At 42.4% G+C, this 26,500-nt stretch overlaps 1 protein-coding gene across 1 annotated transcript in view; it reads left to right on the top strand.

Moving 5' to 3' along the window:
* Nucleotides 1-1,667: 1,667 nt before the first annotated feature.
* Nucleotides 1,668-26,500, top strand: part of PPP3R1 (protein phosphatase 3 regulatory subunit B, alpha) — a 69,174-nt gene continuing 44,341 nt past the window's right edge. The window contains exon 1 of the mRNA XM_067565275.1: nt 1,668-1,923. Coding sequence (XP_067421376.1) covers nt 1,681-1,923 — 243 coding nt within the window. The 5' untranslated portion in view covers nt 1,668-1,680. The remainder of the gene's footprint in view (nt 1,924-26,500) is intronic.

Genomic DNA, 26,500 nt, shown 5'->3' with positions numbered 1-26,500 from the left:
GCTTACAGTTATAATCCTGCAAATCATTAGTTTAGCCCTAAATTAAATGATCTCTTTAAAAAAAAAAAACCCAACACCTATCCTCCTGAATTTGATAGGATTGACTTGTATTCTCCCTGCAGGACATATGCACTGATCTGAAAGTCAGATATTATAAAACAAAACAAAAAAATCAAACACCTGCAAAATGACATCAGTGTAACTGTGTCAGCATGACTATGCTTAAGTATAATATATTACTATGTTGATATCCCTTATTTCATATCTCTACCTCATTATCAGAACCATGTCATATTGTACTGATAGGCAACACAAAATGTTTTGTTCCACAGAACAAATGCCATAAAGTGGCAGCTGTAACCTGCAGCAGCTAAAGGAATGCAAAGTAAAGCCATTTTACTTAATATTTCACTTCACCCTTCATAAAGTCTTATCTTTAAAAAGCATCAGCTGGCCTACTTACCACCTTACAGTATAAATAGGTCATTTCCTGAGGGCCAGTCTTAAGCATGCAAGTAGTCAGTCCTAAAAGCTGGCCCTGAAAGGGTTATAAAAGCTGCATTTCCTATATTATTTCACATTTATATGGCACCACTCATTGTAACTAATGTGTAAGTTCTTCAGGGCAAGGAATGTCACTTTGTAAAATGCCATATAAATGGTAGTGCTATATAAGCACTTTTAGGCATAATGCCACTAGTCATCCAGTAGCTCAGTAACATTAGTTTTGCATAATTAATTGCATTAAATATCAAAGACACACTGAAAGCAGTTGGCCAGAAATAATACAGGCAAAATATTATTTGGGTGCATTTCAGCATGAAGAATCCATTGAAGTGTTACCATAACTGGTGGCAGCCAGCATAACATAGGATTAGCTCATCCTTCTCGAATCCACACTCGGAAGGTAACCTCCACTCTCAGATCCCTCCTCATGTATACAGAAGTGGGCGGCAGCTGAGTAACTACCTCTGCACCCCCCTTAGTCCATGGATTCCCCAGGCCAAGGACGCCAGATAAACCAGCTGGGGCGGGAGAGGTGGTGATGGCTGCAGAGACCATCACTCCGTAGGGTCCAAAGATTATTATCCCCTCCCAACTAGCCAGCATCAAGAGATAAGACAGGCTTTAGCCGCCCACTCTCTTTAAGGGAGCCGGGCAGAAGCGTTGGGCGGAGCAGAGGCCAGGAAAGTCTCCCCCAAGCGAGGAGCGAGCAGAACAGCAGCACAGACCTCTGCCGCCCTCAGCCCCGCGGAGGGGCCCGGCTCCCCCAGAGATGAAATGAATCGGGGGGGGGGGGGGGGGGGAGGTCGGCTGGGTGGGTGGACGGACGGACGGAGGCCCGGGGACGTGCCGCACCGCTGGAGCTCTGCGGCACAGGCTGGGGCCAGAAGCCCGGGGGGTGGGAGGGAGGAGCGAGAGCACCAGCTCCCCACGGACCCTGGACCGGGGGATGCGGTAGGACTCGGCCGGGCAGCCACAGCCACTCCCCCGCCCCCGCGCAGCAGAGCGCCACATGCCCACCCCGCAGCCTCCATTTTATACACCCCCACGTGACCGCCCGCCCACCGCCCGCTCCGGCTGAAATACGTGCCGTCAGGCGCACTCTCTCCCCTCTTCCCCCTCCTCCTCCTCACGTATGCAAATGAGCCTGGGTGGCGGGAGGGGGGAGGTGCCCGGATGTTGGCTGCTCCGCCCTATGCTGGCGATCGCAGCTCGCTCCCTCCCTCGCTCGCTCGCTGTCTTCTTCCCTCCCGCGCGGCGAGGTTGCGGGTCAGCGCGCGAGCGCGAGCGAGCCACTGCAGCGAAACCGTCGGCGCGGCGGGACTGAGCGGGCGCGGCGCGCGCGGGCCAGCGACTGAGGCCGGCACTCGGCGGATCCAGCAGCTGCGGGCAGGCTCCCGACACCCACCCGCCACCATGGTGAGCAGCCCCCGCTTCCTCCTTCCTCCCCCGCCCGCCGGCCGGGCCCCCTGCACCGGGCCGGAGGAAAATTCCAGACCCTGCCTCCCCCCTGTGGGGCCGGGGCCGGGGCCGGGGCCGGGGCCGGGGCCGAGATCGAGCGGGAGCCCGGACCGCAACGGCCCACACCAGCCGCCTCCGCCCTGCTTCCCGCGGGACCGGGCCCTTTCTCGCTGTTTATCCCCGCCCCCTCCCCGCTCTGTGCCCGGGCCGTCTCCAGATACTCCTCCCGTCCCGTCCCCTCCCGACCCCCGTGCTCGGAGCGCTCCGGATACCGCCTGACCCGCTTGCCTCCCTTAGCCCGGGCCGCCTCCAGATTATCCTCCCCGCCCGCCCCTCCCCCCCACCCCCATGCTCGGGCCACCTCCGGATATCCCCTCCTGGTCCTCTCCCCGCCCCCGTGTCGCCTCCGGCTACCCCCCGTGCCCTTTCCCGTGCTCGGGCCGCCTCCAGCTACCCCCGCACCCGGGTCCTCCGGATACCTCCTATTCCTGCCTTGTGTCCCGGATAACCTGGAGGTGGCCACCTCCAGGTTATCCCCCTTCCTCTCCCCTCCGCTCCCCAAAACCTCCTGTCTCCTCCCCCACAGTCTTTTCCTGCCACCTTGTCAGTCAGTAACAGTCCATCCCCCCCTCACCCCCGCATCATCCCCTGTCACCTCTCCCCGGTCCCTCCACCAACACTCCTCTTTATCCCAGCCCCCCTTCCCCTCTTTATCACGTGCCAACAGCCACACACCACACTGCTCATCTACCTTTATAGCCCCCCTTCAACACCCCCAACCTCCGAGTCCTCAGGCCCCCTCCCACCTCTGGAACAGGATTGAAATCTAGGCTGCTGTTCATCTGTTTCCCAGATGTAGCCCTGCGTTTCTGTGCAGTTGCTCAGTGGTGCTGTTTGGTGGTGGTTATTTTGCAGTCTTGCAGGGTTTTTTTTTTTTTTTTTTGCGCTTTGGTGCAGCAGCGTTTGCTCTTCATGTGCAGACCGGAAGGCTGCAATGTACGTTGCCTGTGGCAGGAGACATGCCAGATAATACAGACTTTATTGCACAGGGTTGAAAATCTTACAGTAACTGTGATCTATATGTAGATTTTTGGATGTTGTAAGAAGGTTCACGATACTGTATATCATGGTGTGCATGAAGAGGGTTGTCTTTTTAAAATCATGGCGATTTAAATTTCCCTTTTACTGCCATAAAATTAATCCAGAGATTATGGTATCCAGTGCTGTAGTTTTTTACGTCGACGCTAGGGGTGTCTCCTGCTTACCGCTGATGCCAAGAAATCAACGCCCTTTTTAATAAACATTTATTTTATCCTAACTTACTCGATATCCCTGGCTGCAGCGTGACCGCCGTCAACGTTTCAGTTTTGGAACTGGGAAATTCATACAGTTTGAGCTTTTTATTCCCAGCTCTTCTGCGGTTATGTGCAAAACCAGCTGTTTATCACGATTGCATGTTAAATCTAGCAGTGTGTGTGAACCAGAAATGGATTTCCTTTTGTTTTTATTTTTAAAACCCAAGAATTTCCAACTTTCCTTTATGCAGCAAAGCTGTAGTAGAAAATGATGCTGCGTGTTTAAACTGATCTTGTAATTGTGCCTTTTCCTTCTGTTAGAAATATTTTGTTAGGGAAACTTTAGAGGGTTGCTTTATTTTGAATTGTGTTTTAAAACTAGAAAGCTGCTGGACATTTGAAATACATGGGCAACACTAAGACTATCAAATCGTTGTCCCTTTCTTGTTCTGAAAAAGTGATAGTGAAATCAGAACTTAAAAACAAAACAAGCCTTTACTACTTGAAGCCATGTTACCACTGCATTACTTCCATAACTGAACAATATGTAGCTTTCGTTACATTACAATTATATTAATGCAGTCCTTAGCAAAGATTGTATGAGAAGGATGTTCTTGAAGTTTTTTCGGATGCTTATTAATATGCACAAATTGCAAGAAAGTGTTCATGAATGATGAGCTGTATGTTAGTGTGTCTATGAAAGGTCTTCATGTGCATCTAACTTTCACTGCCTTGATAGTTCTATCTTAGGTCTGCGCTAGAAACTTTTGCCAGCATAGTAATGTTGGGTGAGGGTGCTTTTTTATGACATTTCTATACTAGTAAAAGCCTTAGTGTATAAACCATTATACTGTTTTAAAAAATGCTTTGCTGGTATAGTTTATTTTGCGGGGGAAACTAGTATAATAAGTATACTGGGCAAAAGCATTTAAAAACAAATTTTTTTTTGCCAAGATAAGCTGCATCTACACTAGCAGTCCTTGAAAACCTTTTCTTGTGTAGACTTGACCTTTAAATCTGAAATCTGGATAAAATTTAAGAATAGATTAATTTGAGACATAAAGATCAGCATAATTTAAACTGCCTTTCATTTTTAGGGGAAAAAATGAATATACTTTGTGATTTGGGTGCTTTCACTGCAAGAGACCAAAGTCTTAATTTATATAACCTAAGTTCATATTTTATTTTTCAGTTCTAACTTTTTTTTTTTTTTTTTCAATAATAGGATGATGGTTTTCAGAGTTTGAAGTAACCTTTCTCTTGTTTTCCTGCAGGACCAAAGTACTGGCAGTTATAGTGAACAAGTGGAGGTGAATGTATTGTAGTGTGTATGATAGGTAGCTTTATTCTAAGATTTCATAGATACAGCAGTGCCTTCTGGCCTTACTGATAATCTGGTCTGATCTCCTGCATAACACAGACCATAGGACTTCCCTCAATTAGTTCATGTTTGAACTAGCAGATATCTTTTAGAAAAAAATCCACTTCTGGTTTGAGATGTATTCTGAACGTAAGCATTAGTGAGAGTGAAAATAGAACTACAATTCTGAAGTACATTGAACATGTTAGTATAGCAACTTATTTAAATATTTTTCTAACAGGCACCTAAATAATGTGATGGGTGTATTACAGATTGCTTGAGGCAGTGTACACACCTATATTTATCAGAGTTCCAGACAATATGGTCTGAGGGGAAAATTGCTTTAATCAGAGGGAAACAGTACTGGGGAGTTATATAAAAGTAAACTATGTTGGTTTTGGGCAAACATGTTGTTAGGACAAGTTATACTTGATGTTTCTTGCCACAGGGACATTTTTTCTAGCTACTTTTTTGAGCTTTATAGCTGGAGAACAGGAAATGTAAGAATTATACAGAAGTCTTCCAACTGGATATAACAATATATACACATACTTTTAATGAAAAAAAATTCAGGGCATTGCAGCAGATGATTCATTTAACTCTTGATTTCTGTAAAATCTGAACCTCATGATTGTCTATCCAGAGGTTATGCCTGCCTTTCCATTGGTGGTGATGTGTCTACCATAGACCATCACTTGAAGATGCTGGCTAGCCATAGAAGAGAATCAGTCATGAAGGGGGTCTAGAGTTCACATAGTGAAAAATTGTAAGCTTAAGTTATTAAGCAAAATTACCTCTTAGACTTCTTCGGTGAAGGCTTTTGCACATTTATTAAAGGATTCTTACTTTGAATATTACCTTTAAAGGGCATATTTTCTGAGTTTTCTGACTAGAAAGTAAATTTTGCCAAGGAAAGAAAATGAGGATTATGCCCTTTACATCATGATGTCCAAAGAATATATGAAGGCTTGACTTTAAAAGAAAATAAAAAAGTCAACTTGTTTTTTATATGAGAAATATAGGTTCTATCTAGGTTGGAATATTTTAATGACCGTAGAGCTAACAAAATAACATCACAAAACCCAACAGAATAAAAGCTGAGCAGTGGAGGGGATGGAATTTTTAGTCAGCATTCAAAAATGTTAACTTTTAACACTTATTTAACTTCAATGGCTGATTAACATTTTGGATAAAGGAAATGTTTGTGATTCAAAACCCTCTTTCAGTTAAGGTGTTAGCAGGCACAGTAAACATCAGACTTCCCATAGGTTCTGCAGCAAAATTTGGGAAGGACAGCCTTAACACTCCAGATATTTTTAAGGTTCAGTGGGGGGCTATTTGATTCAGAGAGGCTTTAAAGGAGTATTCTGACAATGAGCCATAGTAATGTGTGTTTCTGTAATACGTTGAGCCAGGCATTGTTTTCTTGCACTGTAGTATGAATTTTGTAATGATTGCTCTGTGTGCAGTAAAGTAACAATGTAAGTGCACCTCTTGGCACTGTTTATGGATTTTATAAACATATCTACACTACAAAATTAAGTCAGCTTAAGTTATGTTGATGTTCATCCAACTCTGTAATTAAACTGCTGTTGCATGTCCACACAACACTCCTAGTGACGGCAGAGTCCATCCTCTGTTGGTGCTCTTGCATCGACAGAGAGAGCAGTGCACCATGGGTAGCTATCCCACTGTGCAACTTGTAAACATCTGCTGCTGGATGTTCTGCAGGTATGGGATGATGAGTAATGGCTAGCTGCAGAATGTTTGAATGTGCAAAGCCACTTTTCTGGAACTGTGTGTGGCGCTCACCCCTGCCCTCCGGCACAGGACACCAGAATGGGAGCTGCCCTACTGCTGGAGAAGCCAATGGTGATCACTGTATGGAAGCAGGCAACACCAGACAGCTATGGATCAGTTGCAAATTGGTTTGGAGTGGGGATTGCAGTGATGCAAGTGTGCATGGCCATTAATCATTACAGTCCTTCATAGTAGGAGTCTCTGGGCAATGTGTGTAAAATACTGGACGGTTTTGTGGCAATGGGATTCTCTAACCGTGGTGGGGTGATAGATGGCACACACTTCCTCATTTTGGCCCCAGACCACCTTGTGACGGAGTACATCAACAGAAAGGGCTACTTTTCTATGGTATTGCAAGTGCTGGTGGATTGTCAGGGAAGGTGCATGACACACACATCTTCAGGAACACTGGGCTGTAAAGAAAGCTGCAAGCAGGGACTTTCTTTCCAGGCCAGAAGATTTCAATTGGAGATGTGGAAATGCCAATAGTGATCCTGGGAGATCCCGTCTACCCCTTGCTTCTGTGGCTCATGAAGCTTTACACTGGCAACCGTGACTGCAGCAAGGAGTGCTTCAACAACAGACTCAGCTGGTGCAGAATGACGTTGAATGTGCCTTTGGCTGCTTAAAGGGGCACTGTTGCTGCCTCGTTGGCAGGTTAGACCTCAGTGAGGAAAATAATCCCGTGGTCAGAGCAGCCTGCTGTGCTCTGAGTAACGTTTATGATGCTAAGGGGAGAAGTTTTCCACAGGGGTGGAGTGTTGAGGTGGATCAGCTGGTTGTGCTAAATACCAGGGCTGTTGGAGGGGCTCAACAGGGAGCTATTTGAATCTGGGAGGCTTCAAAGGAGCATTTTGACAATGAGCCACAGTAATGTGTGCTTTTGTAATGCACTGAGCCATGCATTGTTTCTTGCACCGTAGTATAAACCTTGTAATGATTGCTCTGTGTGCAGTGATGTAACAGTGCAAATGCACCTATTGGCATTGTTTATGAATTCATTTTCTATAATACATTTTTATTCAACACCTATGCAAACATTTCTATCTTCTGGAAGGAACATGAAAATCATGAACACATATGCCAGTGATGCTCTTTCAGCTGGGTGTATGTCCAGCTGTCATTGTGAAACATCTCCCTCAGGGCGGTCTGTATGGGCTGCAGGGGGAGTCGAGCTTGGCTGTGTTCCACCTGAAGTTCAGTCAGGGATCTCAACATGTCTGTTTGCTCCCTGAGCAGATTTATCATTTGCTCCCGCCCCTGTCTCCTATCTTGACTATCCATCCACAGTTTGTCATTGATAATCTCTCCATGCTCTCTGCACACAATCTGAAGTACCAGAAAATTGCAGCACCGCCCGGAACACGTCTCCCTTGCTTCTCTTGATTAGTCTCCTTATCAGATTGAGTTGCTCAGCTGGTGTGCAGGAGGAGATCCTCAAGGGCGCATCTGCAGATGTTAAAGAAACAGTAGAAGCACTTTCGTAAGTGCATTCACACCCTTGATCCAAATAAGTTAGAAACACGACTTTCTCACTTTCCCTTGGCAGGCATACAACATGACGGGAGCCCCAGCCATGGTGAGTTTGGCCCACGGGAGAAAGGAGAAAGATGGGACAAAGGGTCGAGTGGTTTCAGTGGGGTATCACTACACACACTTAGGGCAACTATTCTGAATGCTGGCACAATTTTCCACAGATGGGGGTGATAGCAGCTGATATCTCGCTCCTGCGGGTAACTGAGAATGCAAGGGTGCAACTCTTGCGTGCATGTGGTTACAGACCAGGTCCGTATGCAGCTCGCATATGTGCTGCTATGATGCTTGCAGAAGTAATTGCCGATTGGCGCGGCAAAGTTTCCTATCACGGGAAGAAACAAGGCAGCCCTCCAAAGTAACTTTCGGCAGAGGATTACAGATTATTTCCAGGAAAGTTTCCTAGAGATCTCGATGGATTCCCAGGACATCCTTGTGAACATAAACAAGCTTTTCCACTGGGCCATCTCTGCCTACCTGCACAGGGGAATGAGAAGCAGTTATAAAATTTACCTATGTTGGTTATTTCAATCCCTATTCTATCCTAATTAAAAAGGCAGAACATTACCACATGTCTCTGGTTTCACTCTGCTGGTCACTGTTTCCAAACCCCGTCCCTCCCCCCCGAAGTATCCATGGGGTTTGTGCAGTTAGGGTCACCGTCAAGGATGGCATGAAACTCCTTGTAGAAACGAGATGTCTATGATGTCATACCAGAGCAACTGCTGGTCTCTCTTGTCTTCTGGTACACCTGCCTCAGCTCCTTGATACTTGCATGGCACTGCTGCATGTCCTGTTTAAAAATCCTTTGCAGGTCACTTTCAATTCATGTAGTGCAAATTTTAAAAAGAACTAAATTGTAAAGATGAAAGTTTTGTAGCTTCCATCTAACTTCAGAAGTTAATTGGATGTTTGAAGAACACTTTTTATTCAAGGGCTTATTTGTATTATGGTTGCTAGAATCCATGAAGAACAGGATTTTGTAGCTTCGGTATGCTTCACTATTAGTAAGAGAATAATTTTTTCTATGGTTACCTCCTTTGATTTGTTGAGTGTTGCTAAAGAAAATAACATTTTCTGAGAGAATACAAACATTAAGTGTAGGTGAGGGGTAAGCTTTTGATCCATTAATCAAAGTGCTTCCAGGTTTCCTTTCCAGTGAAATAGAGCAAAACTTTTATCCATAGTTAAATATTAAAACAAATGTTTAAAAGCAATGACCACAGTTCTAATTTCAGGTTCGGGTAGCCTTGAGTTCTTGATTCTCCTGACCCCTTTTCTCTCCTGGAGATCCCATTTTGTGAATTTCTCATGTTGGATAATTAGCATAATTGTTCTCTATGATCATGCTGTTCTGTGTCGTTTAGCAACGAGTTCACTTAGTGGTATGCTTCCCTATTTTTTCTACTTTTCCTCTTGTTAGTTTATGTGCATTTCTTTTTTTCCCCACACCTATTTATTTCTGTGCATTAGCTCTCTCCACAGAAAGACCCCAGAAGCAGAGGTGGTTGATTGTGTTTTGCTTCCTACACACTAATCTTTTCTCAGAAGCATCAGCAGGAACAGAGTAAGAACTACTGTTCTTGAAGCACAGCCATAATCAAACTCCTTTGCTTCTGGAGGAGTTCTGAGGGTGGAAGAAAAGATTGAAATGAAGGTTGTGGGGTACACCAAGGCGGATTTCTGTATGTTAACCTAAAGGAAGGAGGGAAACAAGTGCTGCTGCTCATTGGATGTATTGTTGAAAAAGTTGAAGCAAAATTTTGTGATGAAATAAATGGACTGTGTTAATTGCGGATTCTTGATGATAAAGGCGAAAGGATGGAAAAGAAGTATTTTAGTAGATATCACAAAAAGATTTTTATGCAGTGTAGTTGTAGCCATGCCTGTCCCAGGATATTAGAGAGAGATTACCTCACCTATCTTGTCTCTCAAAAGTTTTGATATTTATACATGTGGAATTTGAAAGATCTAATGTGTTAGACTTAGCAGCTCTATTTCTCTTACACGTACCATACAAGCTAATCTTCTAACACTTCTCTCAGTTTGGTAAGAATTGTCCTCATTTTGAGGCAGAGAGGCTAAATGAGTTGTCCAGGTACATAGAAATAACTTTTATCCTTTAGATGTTAACATTGGTATGTGATCCTGGTATTGAGATGCATTCCTGTCTCTGGGGAAAAGATAGCAAGGCTAAACCAAATGGCCCAGTAAGAATTTGAGGTCTCAGAATTTGCAAATCATTAGGGCTAAAAATCCACCTTTTGTGCCATTGGAAAGCTGCTGTTCTCTGTTGTCCAGTGGCATAAAGCATGTGACAAGCTATGAGACTATAAACTTTAAAATCGTATAATTCATACTATCATCTCGCTTTTTTCATTTTACATCCAACATGGGTGCCACGTAAAGTGGCCGCTTTCTTGAAAGATGAGATGTAGAAACTAGTGTCTCCCATTGTGTGAAAGCAATTTTGTATCCAAGTTGTCAACAGCCTAAAGAAATGATAACTTCAGCAGTTTAAGATATCTGTTTAAAATAAAAGCCTTATTGAAGTTAGGGATGTAAAAATTAGTTTAATAAAGAATCTATTTAAACGTTGTAAAAATAGAACGTTTAAATGGTTAAATGCCTGGGGGTGGGGAGATCGGTGCAGGGCTCAGCTCCTCACTGTCAAGCCAGAGCTTCCGAACTGCACTTCCCGCGCCGTCATAGCTGGACAGCTCTCAGCTCTCACTCGTGGGGAGCTGAGCCCAGCTGCGGCTTCCCCTCCCCCCACCTGCCCCGGCTCTGCACGTTCAGGGGGAGCTGCGCTGGGCTCCGTGCCTCCCCAGGAGCAAGAGCTGCCCTGCTGCAGCTCCTCCCTCCAGTTTAAACGGTAATCAGCTGTCTAAAATGTTTCAACAGCTGATTAAAGTTTAAACGTTTAGGCTTTTACATCCCTAATTGAAGTGGGGAAGAGCAGAGCTAGATGAAAGCCAAAATATGTAAATTTAAGGTCTGATGTCTTGTGATTTGTCAGAGCTAGATGTGTTTCAGTTGGACTAGTGACCTTTACTGTTGTGGACCTGGAACAATGAATGATTAGAGAATTTAAGTTTTCTGTCATAGCAGGTTTAGAATTTACCATTTCATGGCTTCCAGTCTTGTACTTGAACCACTAGGTCACACCATATATAATGGAAAATTTGTGGATTAGTTTGGTCACCAAAAGAAATTGCTATGGATGATGGCAATAGAAATACTGAATATCAAGGAAAGTTTAACTTGTATTCATTTTTATTAGTTAAAGTGCAAATATTGTACCTTTGTTTTTACCACAGTCTGTTAACATACATAATTTCCTAATTGGATTTAATTTACATTATTCTGTGCAATGAAGTGAAAACGAGCATTTTTCTAGATTACAGCCAAAAGTGTCTTCATGAATAGATCAATGTTACATTCTAGACATGGGTTGTCTGGGAGCTCTTGATGAGGAAAAAGGGCTAAAATACAGCTCATAAGAATGAAACAAGCTACCAGAAAAATAAAAAAGGAAAATATCCATGCACCTCAATATTAGTGAATTAAAATACTTAAAAAGTATTAGTTGCATAGTGTCTAAGTTGAAAAAAAATCAAAACAAGCAAACTTAAACTTTATGCATAAGAGAAGAGAATATTTGTAGATTTGAGATACTACAGTTTTCCTATTTCATTCATCCTAGCTTTAAGATCTTAGAAATTCTCCTATCCAAAATTGTCCATCTTTTTCTCCAATTTAGCTCCACAGCAGTTTCTTATATCAACTTGCTTCACACAGCTCATCTTCCTTCAGACAAGAAATGTTTTAAATCATTACGACTCTGTTCTTAACTGATCTGGAACTTCTGATATGCATAACATAAGTGTTTGCTCTCTCTCCTGAATCTCATTATCAACCACTTATTTTCTAAATTTTTCACCTTTTTGGATCATTTTATCTGTTAGTGTTTTGTTTGTGTGCAAAGTTTAATAAAAATAGTTCATCTGTTTTTGGGTAAGAATGGAAAAAATACTCCCCCTTAAAATGATTAGTTTTTTTAGCAGCTGGACAGTCAAAATGGTTGGGGGTAGAAAGCTAATTTTTGGTGTTCATGCATTTCTCAGCAAAGATAATTGCTGATTTTCATTTGACAGTTATAACACATTGAAAATTTCATACCAGGGATGCACAATAGAGTTTACACTGGACTTTTAAATGCACTTTTACACTATGCAGCTAAGGAAGGCAGTGCTGTGTGTTAATGTGGTTAACTTAAGTGTGGGTTAGGGAGGGCTATGTCTGACTTACCAATGATTTGACAGTTGTTTGATTTTGTGGTTAGTTAATGCTCTGCATCAGGAGTAGAGAAGAATCCTCACAGTTTTAAATAATACTTCAGTAACTGATAACCTTAAATAATACTTCTATAGCTCTGTTAAAGAAATCTTGGAAACCCTTTGTATGCCTTGGATAACAGGTCAGTATTGCTCCTTAATAGCCAACAAAAATCTTGGTTTCCAGACTGCAATCAGGTTATGCTACTTGGCAAATTCAAATTTGTGAAGTATTTTGTGCTGATGGTCGTTTTAAGCAAAATATTAAGTGTAGCTAAAGAGCCAGGGACTAAAAACCCAAGTTAAGTAGGCAATATGACCATTTACAAAATATTTGGCAAGGTCAATTGGAAGATTTGACACATGTAAGCATTATAGCATTGTGTCAGATAAGTAAATCAGGAACTGAAAAACTCCAATTACTGTAAGGTAAGCCACTGCCACAGAATAGGAGTTAGATAAAAATACAAGGGTGAAAGGCCCACCAGCAAGGTCCATGGGCAAATGCCTTGCTGAAAAGCCCAACTACTGGAAAAGGAAATTTTACTGGGATTTCTATCAGAATATAGTTTTGGAACTCAGTGACCCAGATGAGGGAGGTTCATCTTTTACATGCGCTTTTGGTTAGGTATGAGTATCTCTTTTAAATTTGAAACTCCACTTCCACCCCCTCACTCATGCTGGATAGGAGAAGACCTTTATCTCTTCTCCCTGCTTCCAGAACTTCCTAGCTGCTATGAGTGGGACAGACCTCTGCTACTGTATTCACTTTCCATTCTCCCCACTTCCCAATGAATAACTCCACTGTGCACCACTGATGTTTCTCTTGGCCTATTCAGATTGCTATGGCAGCAAAAGACTGACATAACACTTGACAATTTCACTCCTGACTTTAGGATTCTGAATGGCAGTACTGAAACTGATTGAGTCTAGTCAGTTGTGTTTTTTCTGGTCAGCAAAGTTATGAACAGCAGCAGCAATGAAGGAGTTGTCTTTCTAAGGTCTGGTCACCTTAGAATAACTCACTTACTCATTCTGATTTGCTAATTCACATCTTATTCATGTCTACTCCTGTGACCTCCCAAAGTCTCTTTTTTGAACTTGTCTATACTGGATATCTTCTCTCTGTCATGACAGACCTCTGCTGGCTTCCTGTCCACATAGTTACCCTTTACAAAATTCTTTGCTATGCTCTACAGAGCCTAAGTGCCTGTGTTTCTCAACTACCTCACTGATCTTCTCTTTATATAACCCTCTGTTGCTTTTTGTGATCTGCCTTTTCTAACCTACTCATGTATCCATTTTCTAATTTCCAGTTGTAGATCAGTCCTTTGCAAACACAAGACTCTATAGAGCTCCCCCTTTCAAACAGAGCTCAAAATCCACCTTTTCTCTGCCTGATGTTGGTAAGCACTCAATCATTTCCTTAAATAGACACTCATCATTATCAGCCCTTCACATCTCTTACAGTTATCCTCACCTCTTTTTATCCTCTTCTAATTGGAAAAGGTACAGAAAAAGGCAACAAAAATGATTAGGGGTGTGGAACAGCTTCCATATGAGGAGAGATTAATAAGACAGGGACTTTTCATCTTGGAAAATAGATGACTGAGGGGAAATGATGGAGGTCTATAAAATCATGACGGGTGTGGATAAAGTAAATAAGGAAGTGTGCCATGCACCTCCACTTTCTAATGGTGACTCAGACAGTGAGCCAGAGGAGATTGTCTCTCTCCACTCCTCTCATGCTCCCTATGATGCCCGTTATCAAGGGGCTCCTCAGTCAGACCCTCAGCCTGCTCCTCCACAACCAGGGTATAGCCAACCATGGGCACCACCACCGGGCTCTATCGCACCTCCCAATGGTTCTGCTGGGATCCCTGAGCAGCATGTAAACCTCACACCTCTCAGGCTTCCAGCCTGACTTGTTGTGAGCCCCTGAGACGTTCTCCTTTGGCCACGGCATTCAGAACCTCTGAACCACCATAGGACCATCACAGAGGAACAGGAGGGCGGATTAGAAGAGGAAGTGACACCAAGAACCAATGTCTCTTCCTCCTCTCCAGATTATGCAGTGACGACACCGCCACCATTCTTGGCTGATGATTTTTGGCTTTTTCCAGGACTTGGCTAAGAGGGTAGCAGGCACCCCATAGATACCCTTGGAAGAAGTATAAGATACCTATCACAAGCTCCTTGACATCTTCTCGTCCTCCAGAATTGCCCTCCTCATCAATGACCTGGACAGCAAACCCCAGCATTGGTGACACGTACTTGCAAATGGGCTGATTAAAAAAAAAAAATAGTATGTTTCAGCTAGGGAGATGTGATTCCCTTTTTTTCCCCCTCCCTCTGATTTTATTGTTGTGGATGCACTAAACTCTCAGGGCTCCCATCACTAAATGTGAGCTACCCCATATGATAGGGATTGGAAATGACTGGACCTCTTCAGGAGAGAGGCTAACTCTTCTTCCACATTGCAATTTAGAATTGCAAATTATCAAGCATTAACGACGAAATACAACTGTCAATTATACAAAGCTCAACAATTTTATTGATCAGCTTCCAGAGTCACACCGTAACTAGTTCCGAGCTATTATCCATGCGGGACAATTAGTGGCCAAAACAGTGCTCCAGTCAGCCCTTGATGTGGCCGACACAGCAGCAGTACAGTGGTTATATGACAGGTGCAATCAAGATGCTCATTTAGCTTTCCTTAGGAAGCGCAGACAACAGTAGAAGACCTTCCCTTTGAAGGCACTAAACAGTGTGCCGAAAAGACTGATGCATGCCTCCATGCACGTAAAAGATTCCAGGGCCACTCATTAGGGATCTATATTCCTGGACTAAAAAGAAAGTTTAGTCCAGGACCTCAACACAAATCCCAAACGTCACAGTTCTCAACCCAGTGCTTCTATGAGCCTCAGAGAAAGAAATCCAGGTTCTCCAGACATAAACCATCAGGCCCACAGCCTTCCATGTCACAAGCATTTACCTCAAAACCTCAGTTTTGATGTGTTGGTTGAGGCGTTGACAAACCATTTCCCTCAACTGCTGCAGCTGACTGACCCATTTGGTTGCTGACTGACCCATTTGGTTACTCACTTGCCCAGTTCTTCAGCACCTGAAAACATCAGACCGATGGATTCTGGAAATCATCCGCAGTGGGTATACCATTCACTTCACCCCATAACACCCTTCCTCGTCCCTCTTCAGGGACTCTTCTCACAAGAGTCTGTTACAACAAGAAATAGATCACCTCCTCTGATTAGGAGGCATAGGTTCCTCAACATCTGCTAGGTAAAGGTTTTTATTCTCTTTATTTCCTGATAGCCAGGAAGAGGGGAGGTTGGAGACCCATACAGGGCTCTGAACAAATTTGTCATAGCTCTGAAATTCAGGATGGCCACACTAACAGCAAAATTTGATACTGGACAGTCTGTCATAAGTTCTCACATGACCACTAATTGGAGTTAAATTCAGCAGTGCTTCATGATCTGGAGATACTGACAACAGACATGTTCGCTACTTAACTGAACAAGAAATGTCCACGCAACTGCTCCAGAGCAGGCATAGGGCAACACTCCTTGGGCGATGCTCTCCTTCTTCTGTGGGACATGGACCTTATTTATGCCTTTCCCCTGTTCTCTCTACTATTGAAAATCCTGTTAAAGGTAAAAAGAGAGAGAGCAAATGTCATCTTCATTGCTGCTACCTGGCTGAGGCAGACATAGTACGCTTACCTGGCGCAACTGGTGGCATGCCCATCGATCTCTCTCCATCCCACTTCATACCTCCCATCCTAGAATGAAGGATATGCTCTCCATCCCAGCTTGCTGATACTCCACCTCAAGGCCTGGCTCCTTCATGGTTCCAGCTCATAGAAAGATCCTGTTCTCAGGAGGTACAGGAAGTGCTACCGCACAGTAGAAAATCTACTACACATCATACTTATCTGCAAAAATAGTCCGGGTTTCAGATTAGGTGTGATTCCCAACAAACTTTGCTGATGCCCGTTTCTCTCCCAATGGTCCTAGACTATGTACTGTCTCTCAAAAAATCAGGGCTATCTCTCAGTTCATTCAAGGTTCACCTAGAGGCAATAGCAGCCTTTCTCCACCAAACAGAGGGCTACTCAGTGCTATTGCACCTGACCACAAAACGATTCCTATGGGTTATAGTAAAACTTTTCCCACAACCCCGACATTCTACTCCCTTATGGGACCAGAACTTGGTATTGAAAGGCCTGACTTAGACCACCCTTTGAACCTATGGCCACTTGCTCGCTTACACACCTTTTGATGAAGACGGCTTTCCTGATAGCAGTCATCTTGGCTAGGAGAAATAGCGGCTTTGATGGCACATCCCCCCTACCCAATTTTCTTTCTGGACAAAGTTATGCTCAGACCACATCCAAAATTTATCCGTAATCTCCCCATTCTATAGGAACCAATTGATTCACCTTCCAATTTTCTATCCCAAGCTTCACCGTGACAACAGGGAGGCTTTATTACACACATTAGATGTCAGGAGAGCCCTAGCCTTTTACCTGGATAGGACAAAGGCTTTTATGAAATCTCCTAAACGTTTCCTCTTTATTGTGGAAAGATCTAAAGGCTCAGCAATATCAGCCCAGAAATTCTCCGAGTAGGTCTCGAACTGCATTAGGAAATGTTATCAGATCTGCAACGTGGCCTCGCCAGACAGCATTTGCACACACTTCACAAGGTCGATCTCTTCATCCGTCGCCTTCTTCAAGAATGATTCTATTTCAGAAACCTGTAGAGCGGGCGACCAGGGCATCCATCCACACCTTCGCAGATCATTATGCGATCACTGGGGACTCTGCCTCCGATGCCATCTTCAGCTCTTCAATATTGTCATCTGTAGCTGACTCGACTCCGAAGCCCCAGCCCTCCAGTGGGGATACTGCTCCACAACCCACCCTCCTCCACTCTACTTCGGAGTTCTAGTCAATGACTCTGTGTTAGAGAAGGAACTGAGGGGAGTTAGCTCGTGTGTGCTGGCTGGCCTCGTGGTGTGGAATAAGGAGAGACAGTGAATGTGTGGGCCTAATGGACTTTGCTGCCAAAGTTCTCTGATCAACAGTGTAGGGATGCAAGCAAACCTAGAGTTGAGCACCCATAAGGAGACACATCTCAAAAAACTATCATTACTGCACAAGGTGGGTAACTTCTTACCATTTCTTGGAAAAATTCCAGATTATTGTACAGAAAAAAAAATCAACATGTTTATATAATGAAAGTGCCTTTCTTTACAATACCATTTCTGCTACATTGGAACAAAACCCGTAACTCATCAGAATTCCTATCTGATCTAGAGGAGTGGAGGAGAGTTTTTTCCTCTTGAAATTGAAAGTTCCTCCTGCTTTTATGTTTGCAGAATCTACCACATCCTCCCTCTGCCTCTGTTTTCATTGAGGAGAACATATGTTTTCTCTCTTGCTCTCTGTTTAGAGCCTTTGCAAAACATTTGTTTCCCCTATGAAACAGTTTTCCATTCCCCCTCTCCCCCCAGGAGCTCTGTATTTGCAATGAAGTGCTGTGTTTGAACAGACTCTTGCCACCAGAGGTTTTACCCTCCACCATCATTGTTTAGTATCCTCTTTCCTTTTCATACTGCCAACAGATTGGTGTTACTCCAAGGGGATAGCAAGACACTTAACACAGACTTGTCTCTGCTTCATCTATCCTTCATTTGTCTTCAGCACTGTGAAATTGCATCATTCCACAAAGCTTGCGTGCAAGTTCACACAGGAGGAGAACTCCTTGCATGGGTTCCTACCCAACCACCATAGGTTTCCATTTGTTCTGAAGTCAAGTTCTATATTTTCATAGGTGCTAAGCACCCATAATTGGGGTCAGATTATTAGGAGAGCTAAGATCCCATTTATGCACTAAATGAAGTGGCCAGATTTTTAAAAGTATTCAGCACCTGGTAGTCCTTATTGAGCTACTTGGTGCTGAGCACTTTTGAAAATCTGGCCCAAATTTTCTAGGATATCATGGTTACTCTAATTGAACTCATTCCTTTAATTTGCAAACTGTCATGGCCAGAGCGTGCTGTCATTCTGCCAGATAGAACTGTTTGTTATAAACTGAATTGAAGTGATAGTCTGAATACTAGTACACTTGCCTCAATAAACAGAATTCATGTTGCCCATTGAGAGTAATAGAGAAACTTGTCAGGTCCCTGCTCAAACTTAGTGAGTTACACCATGGAGTTCAGTAGAAATCTTGAATGTTTTTTGAGAAGGCAGCAGTTGCTTGCACTTAAATTAATGCTTTAGCATAGCTCTTTTTCTGCCTCCACCTACTGTTTGGCAATTATAGCACTTTTTTTTTGGATTGGGATAAAGAAATGTAGCAAATAACTATTCAGTGATCTTGGGTACTGCAAAGAATTGGGTACTGCAAAGAATTGGGTACTGTATGTAGACTAAGGATGGACAAACTAGTCCATGCAATATTTTAAAAAACTACCCAACTGTCTCCAGTCATTCAAAACCAAAACTGTTGTTGGGATCTGTTTAGATAATTAATCAGCATTTTTATACCACTTTTCATCTGAGGATTTCCTAGATCTGTACAAACACTAAGTCTTAACACTCCAGTAACTGTCCTCCTACTCCTTCTCTCTCTAATTCTGAAGGTTGAGGGTCCAACAGAAATGATTACCTCTAAGTTGGACTCAGGTCATGCTCTGCTGCTTTGGGGCTTCTTAGAATAGCTACTTGACTCAGATGACCCAAAGCCATTCAAATTTTACTTGTGTGTACAAGTAGTTTGGTGGTGGAAGAAACCCCTGAGCAGTGTGGGATGTAAATAGAGCACAGCAGAGACTACTGGTCAGCTGCCAGCCAGAGGGACTTGCAGCTTCCCTCAAGTTGGCTGCCAAATCCTGAGCATAGCCATGACTGAACTATGGATAATGACGAGAGAGAGAACTGGAGCCTGTATTTTTGGAGAAATGTTCCACAAGAGGAAAAGTAATGGCTTTATGAGGAAACCTTTTGGTCTTAATAGGTATTCTGATAGGCTATTAGAGTGATTGAAATGTGCCAAAACAGTTGACCATTCTGATAGGCTAGATGACTATCAGAATGGTCAACTGTTTTGGCACATTGCAATCACTCTAATAGATAGGTTAAAGCTAATAGTCTAGTGGAGGAAGCAGATAGTCTTGTTCTATGAAATGTGCTAAAAACAGCTGTAGTACTCTTTAGTGTACTTGCAAAGAGCAACAATACCAGAATGCTGTAACAGCTTTAACTTGACTTGACCCTGACTGTAATCCTAAATCCTGCAATCCCCTTTGCCTTGGTTCATTATCTCTGATGTCTGCAGTTTAAATGCTGTGTTCAAGAGGTATTCATCTTTAGTTGAATTCCTTCAATACTGAAGGTCACTATTAGGTGTTTCATTTATAGAGAGCATAATGAACAAATTTACGCTACTCTGAGGATTGTAACCCTTTTACAACTGAAATCTTTTACTACTAAGGATAAGTTAAAAACAAGCTTATCTTTCCTGACAAAGGTTTCCTTTATTTCCAAAAACATTTTGTGAGCTTCCTTGATTTTTTTTCTGTTGCTTAGTACTAAGAGCTGAGGTCCACATTTTCATCTGAGAGAACCTTGAAAAATAAGTGATATCTCCAAAAAAGGGAAGAAGTGAGTGTTTATATGGAATGCTATCAACAGCAAAACTGTATTTTAACCCATTCCTTGTAATATTTTAGTTGTTAGCTTGCAGTTTTGAGATAAGATTATAGATAAAATGTATCAAGTAATGAGAAGACAGTTTAACCATTTAGATTTGGGTACACTAAGAAGAAACTCAAGGGAAACTAAATTTATGAATATTACAGAAAATGTTACTGTGGTAAAAGAATATAGGGTCAAATCTTCATCAGCTCTGTGCAAGCATAGTGGAGTCTACATGTTCTTGCTTTTCTGTGCCCCAGAATGGTGTCCACTATCAAAAGTTCTGTGGGTGCATGTGGGCATGCTGACATTGCAGTCTGTCTTGGGCACATATGCAGATTTTGGTGGTCACAGAAGAGGTTAAGAGCCTTGGGTGTGCCATGCTAGTCTATTTAATCTTTTAGAAAGCCCTGGGTGGCCAGAGAGCACCAAAAGCATCCCTTAGCTCTGTTGAAATGCACTATAAATAGGTTGGACAACCATACATCTTAACTGAATAAAACTTTACTAACATAATTTTTTTAACAATTCACAAACCAAATTGTCCATTTCCCCCCAGCTCCTCCTCAAAAAAAAAAAAAAGATAAGCAGCACCTTGGGTCTCACAACTGAAAGACTAAATAGAGGAAAGAACCTTAGTTAATGTTTAAGCTAGTGACATTGTTGCTAAATAGATACGTTTTATTATGTTAAACTTCATCCTTCTACCCCCCAATGAAGAAAACATCCAGTTTACCCTCCTGTGGAGCTCTAAGTACCACTGATTCTCCTTTCTCTGTTTTCTCCAAGGACATGTACTGTCCTTGGGAAATTACTGCTACACAAGGAACAAAGAGGATGGGGAACTGGCTAGGCAAGCACCAGCTCCCTTCACAGTTTGACTCTAATCACGTCTGGATTCTAGAGGGAAACAAGATGAAAAATGTTAATGGCAAGAAAATTCTCACAGTATCCAGCTGCTTTGGACATCCTTGACCTTTGGTTTTTCTGGGCACAAACGTGGTAAAAAAAACGGTCCTTGTTGTGTTAGTTAATAATCTCCTAGTGATGGCCAGGAAACAAGTGTCCATTCTGATATTACTAGGTCTGGTAATCGCCTTCACTACTGTTGATCACAGAGTGTTGCTTACTTATTTGTGATCTTAGGAAAGAATGGATGGATCTGGTTTGGAGTGGTTTTGATTTTTTTATTTTGATTTTGAATAATCCCAAAGAATTGTATTGTAAATATCAATCTTGTGGGGTACTGCAGGATTCCAATTTATTGTCCGTCTTGTTTGAAGTATTTATGCTTTCAGTATGTCGAGCTCTGCTTTGTCACCATCTTGACTGACCCAGCAAGAGCAGCTGAAAGTCTAACCACTGTCCGATAGAGATTGATTGAGTGCTGGCTGAAGCTTAATCCAGACAAAACAGATGTATTTGGTAAACTAGAAAAAAAGAAACCCAGAAAATTTGGCAGAGTTTGTATTTGCCGCTAAGATTGATGACATTCAACTGCTATTGATAATCCAGTTTTATACCTTGGAGGGTCTGCCTAGACCAACTGCTGCCTTTAGGAGATCAGGTAGCAGCCATAGTAGAGAAGGTATTTTACCCTCTGTACCTGTCTAGAAGAATACAGCCTATCTTTGGATGCAGTTCTTGCTACCTTAATCTATGACTTTTGGACTTAACATTAGATTATTTTGACATCCTGTACTTGGAGCTACATCATGTAGGTTTAGAAGATAGAACAGATCCAGAATGTTCTTGGTAGACAGAGGAATAATGTATAGAACAAATGACATACATTTTCTGATATCTGTGTTTGTTACCTGGGAGCTTCTGAATAGATTTTAAGTTATTTTGTGTAAATATAAAGCACTAGATTGTCTGGACTATCTGAAACTTCTCTTTCCCTGTGATTATAATACTACATTTTCAGGCAGGGGGGCACTGAAGCTCGATCCTCCTTGAGATAATAGGGAGGGCGTTACTATTCTCTAAAAGGTTCTCAGGGTTCCGCTTCAAGATAGCGGATGGAAGGAAAATCTAAACTGTCTTGAGCTCTTTACAAAAACAATGTATTCCTACAACTCCTCTGTGAATTAGGGAAGTATAGTTGTCTTTTATTGATGAGAATAATCAGGTATGTAATAATGACTTGCCTGTGTCACACAGGAAATCAGTTACAAATTTGGAAATAGAGCACAGGTCTCCTGACTTAAGTTGTGCTTCAACTGCTCTTAGAGCAAAACTGAAGCACTGGCAGTAGCCAGTCTGCCCTACCTACAGCCTCAGGGTGAAAACCTCTCAAATGTTGTTCTGAAGCCATGAGTCTGAACAATTAACTCTAGTGTGAAGGGAAGATAGTGTGGCTGGGATTGATTTGTGGTCATACCTTTTCAGTGCTGTGGACCAGATATTAGTTGTGTGGCACCCTCCATGAGCTACATACAGAAATGACATCCTCCATGAAGCGTCATCTTGCATGTACAGTGCATGCAAGGTCATGCTTGTGTGAAGGATGCCATTTGCTCTACAAAACAGAGCCCTCCATGTGGTGTCATCTCACATATAGGATGCCATTTTGTAGAGCAGGAGGAGAGGGGAGAACAGATGCATTCGGGGCCAAATGGAATTGTCCTGCGGGTTGTCAGTTGGATCACTGAAAAAGGTAGCCCTTGGCCGCCAATAAAACTTAGTTTTAATCTCTATGCTTTTGTCTATAATTTCACTCATTGCTTGATTAGATTGTAATAAGCAATTTTTGAAGAATCCTATTTCAAATCTTTTGATTAAATAACTCATTGAAATGTAACAGCACAGATTGTACACTCCTCAGGGCAGAGACTTTTGTCTATTTGGAAATCACAACAACATCATCTAGAAAAAGGGGGACCTACCCCAGTATAACTATTATTGTGTGACTTTCTGGTCTCCTCCTTGTTCAATAGTACAAGCAGGCAGAGTCCCTGGAATGATGACACTGGTGTGAGCTCAGTAACTATGGAAGATGATTTTTACTGTCAGAAGGTGCAGATGCAGCTCTCCTCTTGCTTCTGACTTTGTCTTCCCCAGGCAAGAAGCACACTGTCTTCCCCCTCTTACTCTCAGCATTGTTTCCTGGCTCAGGAGTCCATCCATTCTGGGAGGAGCCACATCCTTTAGGAGCTATCTGTGAATGTGCCACACACAGAGACCCAGCCAGCACAGTAACTCTTCTACAATACTTAATAGTAAAAGAGAGAACCTACTGGTAAAGATTTTAGTAAGACTATTACTATTTTTGCAATTTGTTCTCTTAGGGTATATCTAGACTGCAATGTAAGCTTGAGGCTAGCCCTCCTTGTTTCTGCACTGCAATTATACTAACTAGAGACTCAGACCCAGGGTCCCAGGACCCTGGAGGTCTGAGCTCGAGTCGATCAGGGACCGTGGATTAGAGCCCTATTTCTCTGAAGTATAGATGCAGCCCTGCCTGACTCAGGTCCGGGCAGTTATCAGGAAGTATCCCAGAATTCCATGAGACAGCTTCCTTAGTTCTCTCTATCCCAACAATCTGTAATCCACTCAATTGAAAATGGAATCCACTCCCCCTTTGCAAATGGCAACAGCTCAGGTCAATGTTAACCCATTCTGTTCTGATCACCAATCTGCAAGCACGCCATCAGAGAGCTTCCTGGGTTTGCGATGGAGAGCAAATTGATCAAGCCTTTTGCAAAGCGAGCTGCTTCCTGGTAATGTGCAGGGTGTGCAGTAAAGTTTTTCTACAGTGCACCATAGTTCTAGGCTTAGAGCAGCCACATTTCAGGGGAGCGGGAGAGGGGAGAACTCCAGAGACTCTGGGGTTTGGTTACTTTGACTCAGATCTGGGCACTACAGTGTGGGCACCAGAGCCCTAGGTACATGCGTGGGTCAGAAAATTCTTAATCAAGTGTTAAAAATAAAATGTAGGTGCTCAGGTCCAGGGTTCCCTAACACAGGTCAGCTGACTCCAGTCCCACTAACCCTGGACTTACATTGCAGTGTTAACAGTCTCTTAGTTACCTGAGTCTAGTAATTTATTAAGCTTGTGGTGTGGTCATGACATATCTTTCTGGAAATAGAAAGGATGCTAGGAAAACTGGACTTAACGTGTTAGAGAATTTAAATAAAATGTTGTACACATTCAGCAGGAGCACTTAGCTCACAATTGATATTTTGTCCTTGTATTCTCTTTCTATCTAAAGATCTCAACATTAATAGGTGGTTTGAGGTACCCATTATTTCAGTTTATGGATGTTGCAGTCTATTGTGGTGGTCTCTCTTTGCATATAGTAGGAGTGTGTTATAGAGCAAACAGAGGCTGCTGCCTGTTATGCCTCACCGAAAAGTGAAGAGTTTTGGTTCAAATTTTAATCTGGTTGTCTGTTTCATTTACACCCTTAACATGAGGCAGATTTTACTGGGATAATTCCAAAATTTACCCTTACTGGGAGTTTTGCCATCTTGATCAGATTTCTATTGGCTTGCTTTGAAAACTGATTCCAAGAGCATTCCTGTCGAGATAGTCAGCACTATAGATGGAAGATTGTCTTTTTTCAGCCTCAGACTTACATTTTATGCACTCTTGCTATCATCATGTTCATTCACTTCTACAGTCTACCACAGAGGGAATGGCTACTTGAGGATTTATTGCACAGCAAGCTAAGGAGTAAACCTAGAACACTGTAGCATGCTTAGCACTTGCTCCATGTGGACCCTGCTGTTGTGCACTGAAAGCGTTTACTAACATACCGTTATAGTAACGTGTGCAGTATGTCAGTGTTGGCTTTTGGTGCACAGCAGCTGTAGGGTGCACATGGACATATAGTGTGTGTCGTGCTGGATGCTCTAGATTTTACACCCCAGCTTGCTGTGCACCGAGTTCTCATGTAGATGGGAAAATACTGTATTAGAATATAGAGTACATTCACTAAGATGGTTGCATAATACTGGACAGGAAATGGGATACAATCTTACTCCAAGGATGATCTCATATTCATTCTTCAAAACTGATAGAAAAGGAAAAAGCTATGCCTTATTAGAGTCCTTCAAAACTACAAAGTGATAAGATTTTGTCAGAGTAGTATACAAATATATTTTCAGTGTTTTTGATGGAAAGTTGGAATTGTGGTAATAGTCATTCTGCCTCATTCTTCCTTAAGTCATTCTGCCTTACAGGATATTAAAAATAATATTGATTTAAAAAAAACTTCACACTTTTGTAAAATATGTGGTATATACAAGATAGCGTAGCAGGAATTTGTTATTGGCACTCAGCTGGGGGGACTTCACACGATACAAATAAATATATATAAATCTAACTAGTTGCAGGGCAATATTGCCTGATATATGTTGAATCATAACTCTTTATCAACTATAAATATAGTACAGTTATCAAAATGGAACAGAAAACCTTGAGTCTGATATATATTAAAATGGAAAAACCCAGAATAAGTCATGCTGACCAATTAGTAATATTCAGCACAAAAACTGAGATGACAGACAAACCAGAGAGTGAATGGGGAGGGAGGAAAATGCCTTATGCGCTGCCCATTCCTCCCCAGATTATAGAAACTACACTCACACTGAATCACCAACAATAAACACTAGAATAAAGCTTTTATAATAAGTGATAAGGAATAGGGAATGTCTCTTCATAAATCAAATGGATTTGTCAGCCTTCCCTTAATTGTTCTCAGAGAAAACGCAGAAAAAACTCATCTTGCCAATTCCAAGAGGAGATAGCATTTAAGGCAGATTCATTCTTCCCTGTGTTTGAAACACTCTTATGTGCAGCAAGTATTTATAGCCCTTTTTCTTGGGAAGTGTAGATACTCTGCTAAAACTCATCACCAAATAAAACTAACAATGTACAGTTAAACTTTTTTCTCCGATTATAAGTCTTGGTAATCAGCTCATTCCAAAAATATTTGTTTGTGAAGTCCCAGCTCCTGGAATCCAGTAATTAGGGTGAGAATCTCCGCCCTTTCTAAAGAAGCTAAGTTTCTAGCCCTTAAGGTTGCAGTGGAAAGCTTGAAATGTAACCCTAAAGGCATGGAAACTAGGGGACAAATAAAATGAAACCATCATATTATTTTTTAAAAGTCTCATCGTTTTTGAATACTTGGGGTTGGTAATACCAAAAATGTTGCATTGGGGCTGTACAAAGTGCATTAGCATCCTAGTCACTCCATCTCCAGTACGAGTATGGCGTCTCATGGTATAAACCATATTGGTATCCTATATGTCTTTTGTATGGTTTGTATTAGGAATAATAGATCTCAGATCACTGGCAGCATGGATATTTCTAGGAATTGTATTCTTCTATGACTTATTGATATTCATATTGATACCGTGTTTCCAGACTCTTCTCAGGTCAGAATGTGACTTCTCTGTACTGAACAGTTTGTAGATATTGGAAACCATATGATCAGATTTAACTATGCTATTTCTGGGTTGGGTGAGCAGAAATGTT

This window comes from Emydura macquarii, unplaced genomic scaffold (genome assembly GCF_026122565.2).
Source record: "Emydura macquarii macquarii isolate MOO-44397 ecotype Brisbane River unplaced genomic scaffold, CSIRO-AGI_Emac_v2 contig_2676, whole genome shotgun sequence".
NCBI classification, from domain to species: Eukaryota; Metazoa; Chordata; order Testudines; family Chelidae; genus Emydura; species Emydura macquarii.
Note: the sequence above shows the minus strand (reverse complement) of the source record. Positions and strands in the feature narration are given on the sequence as shown.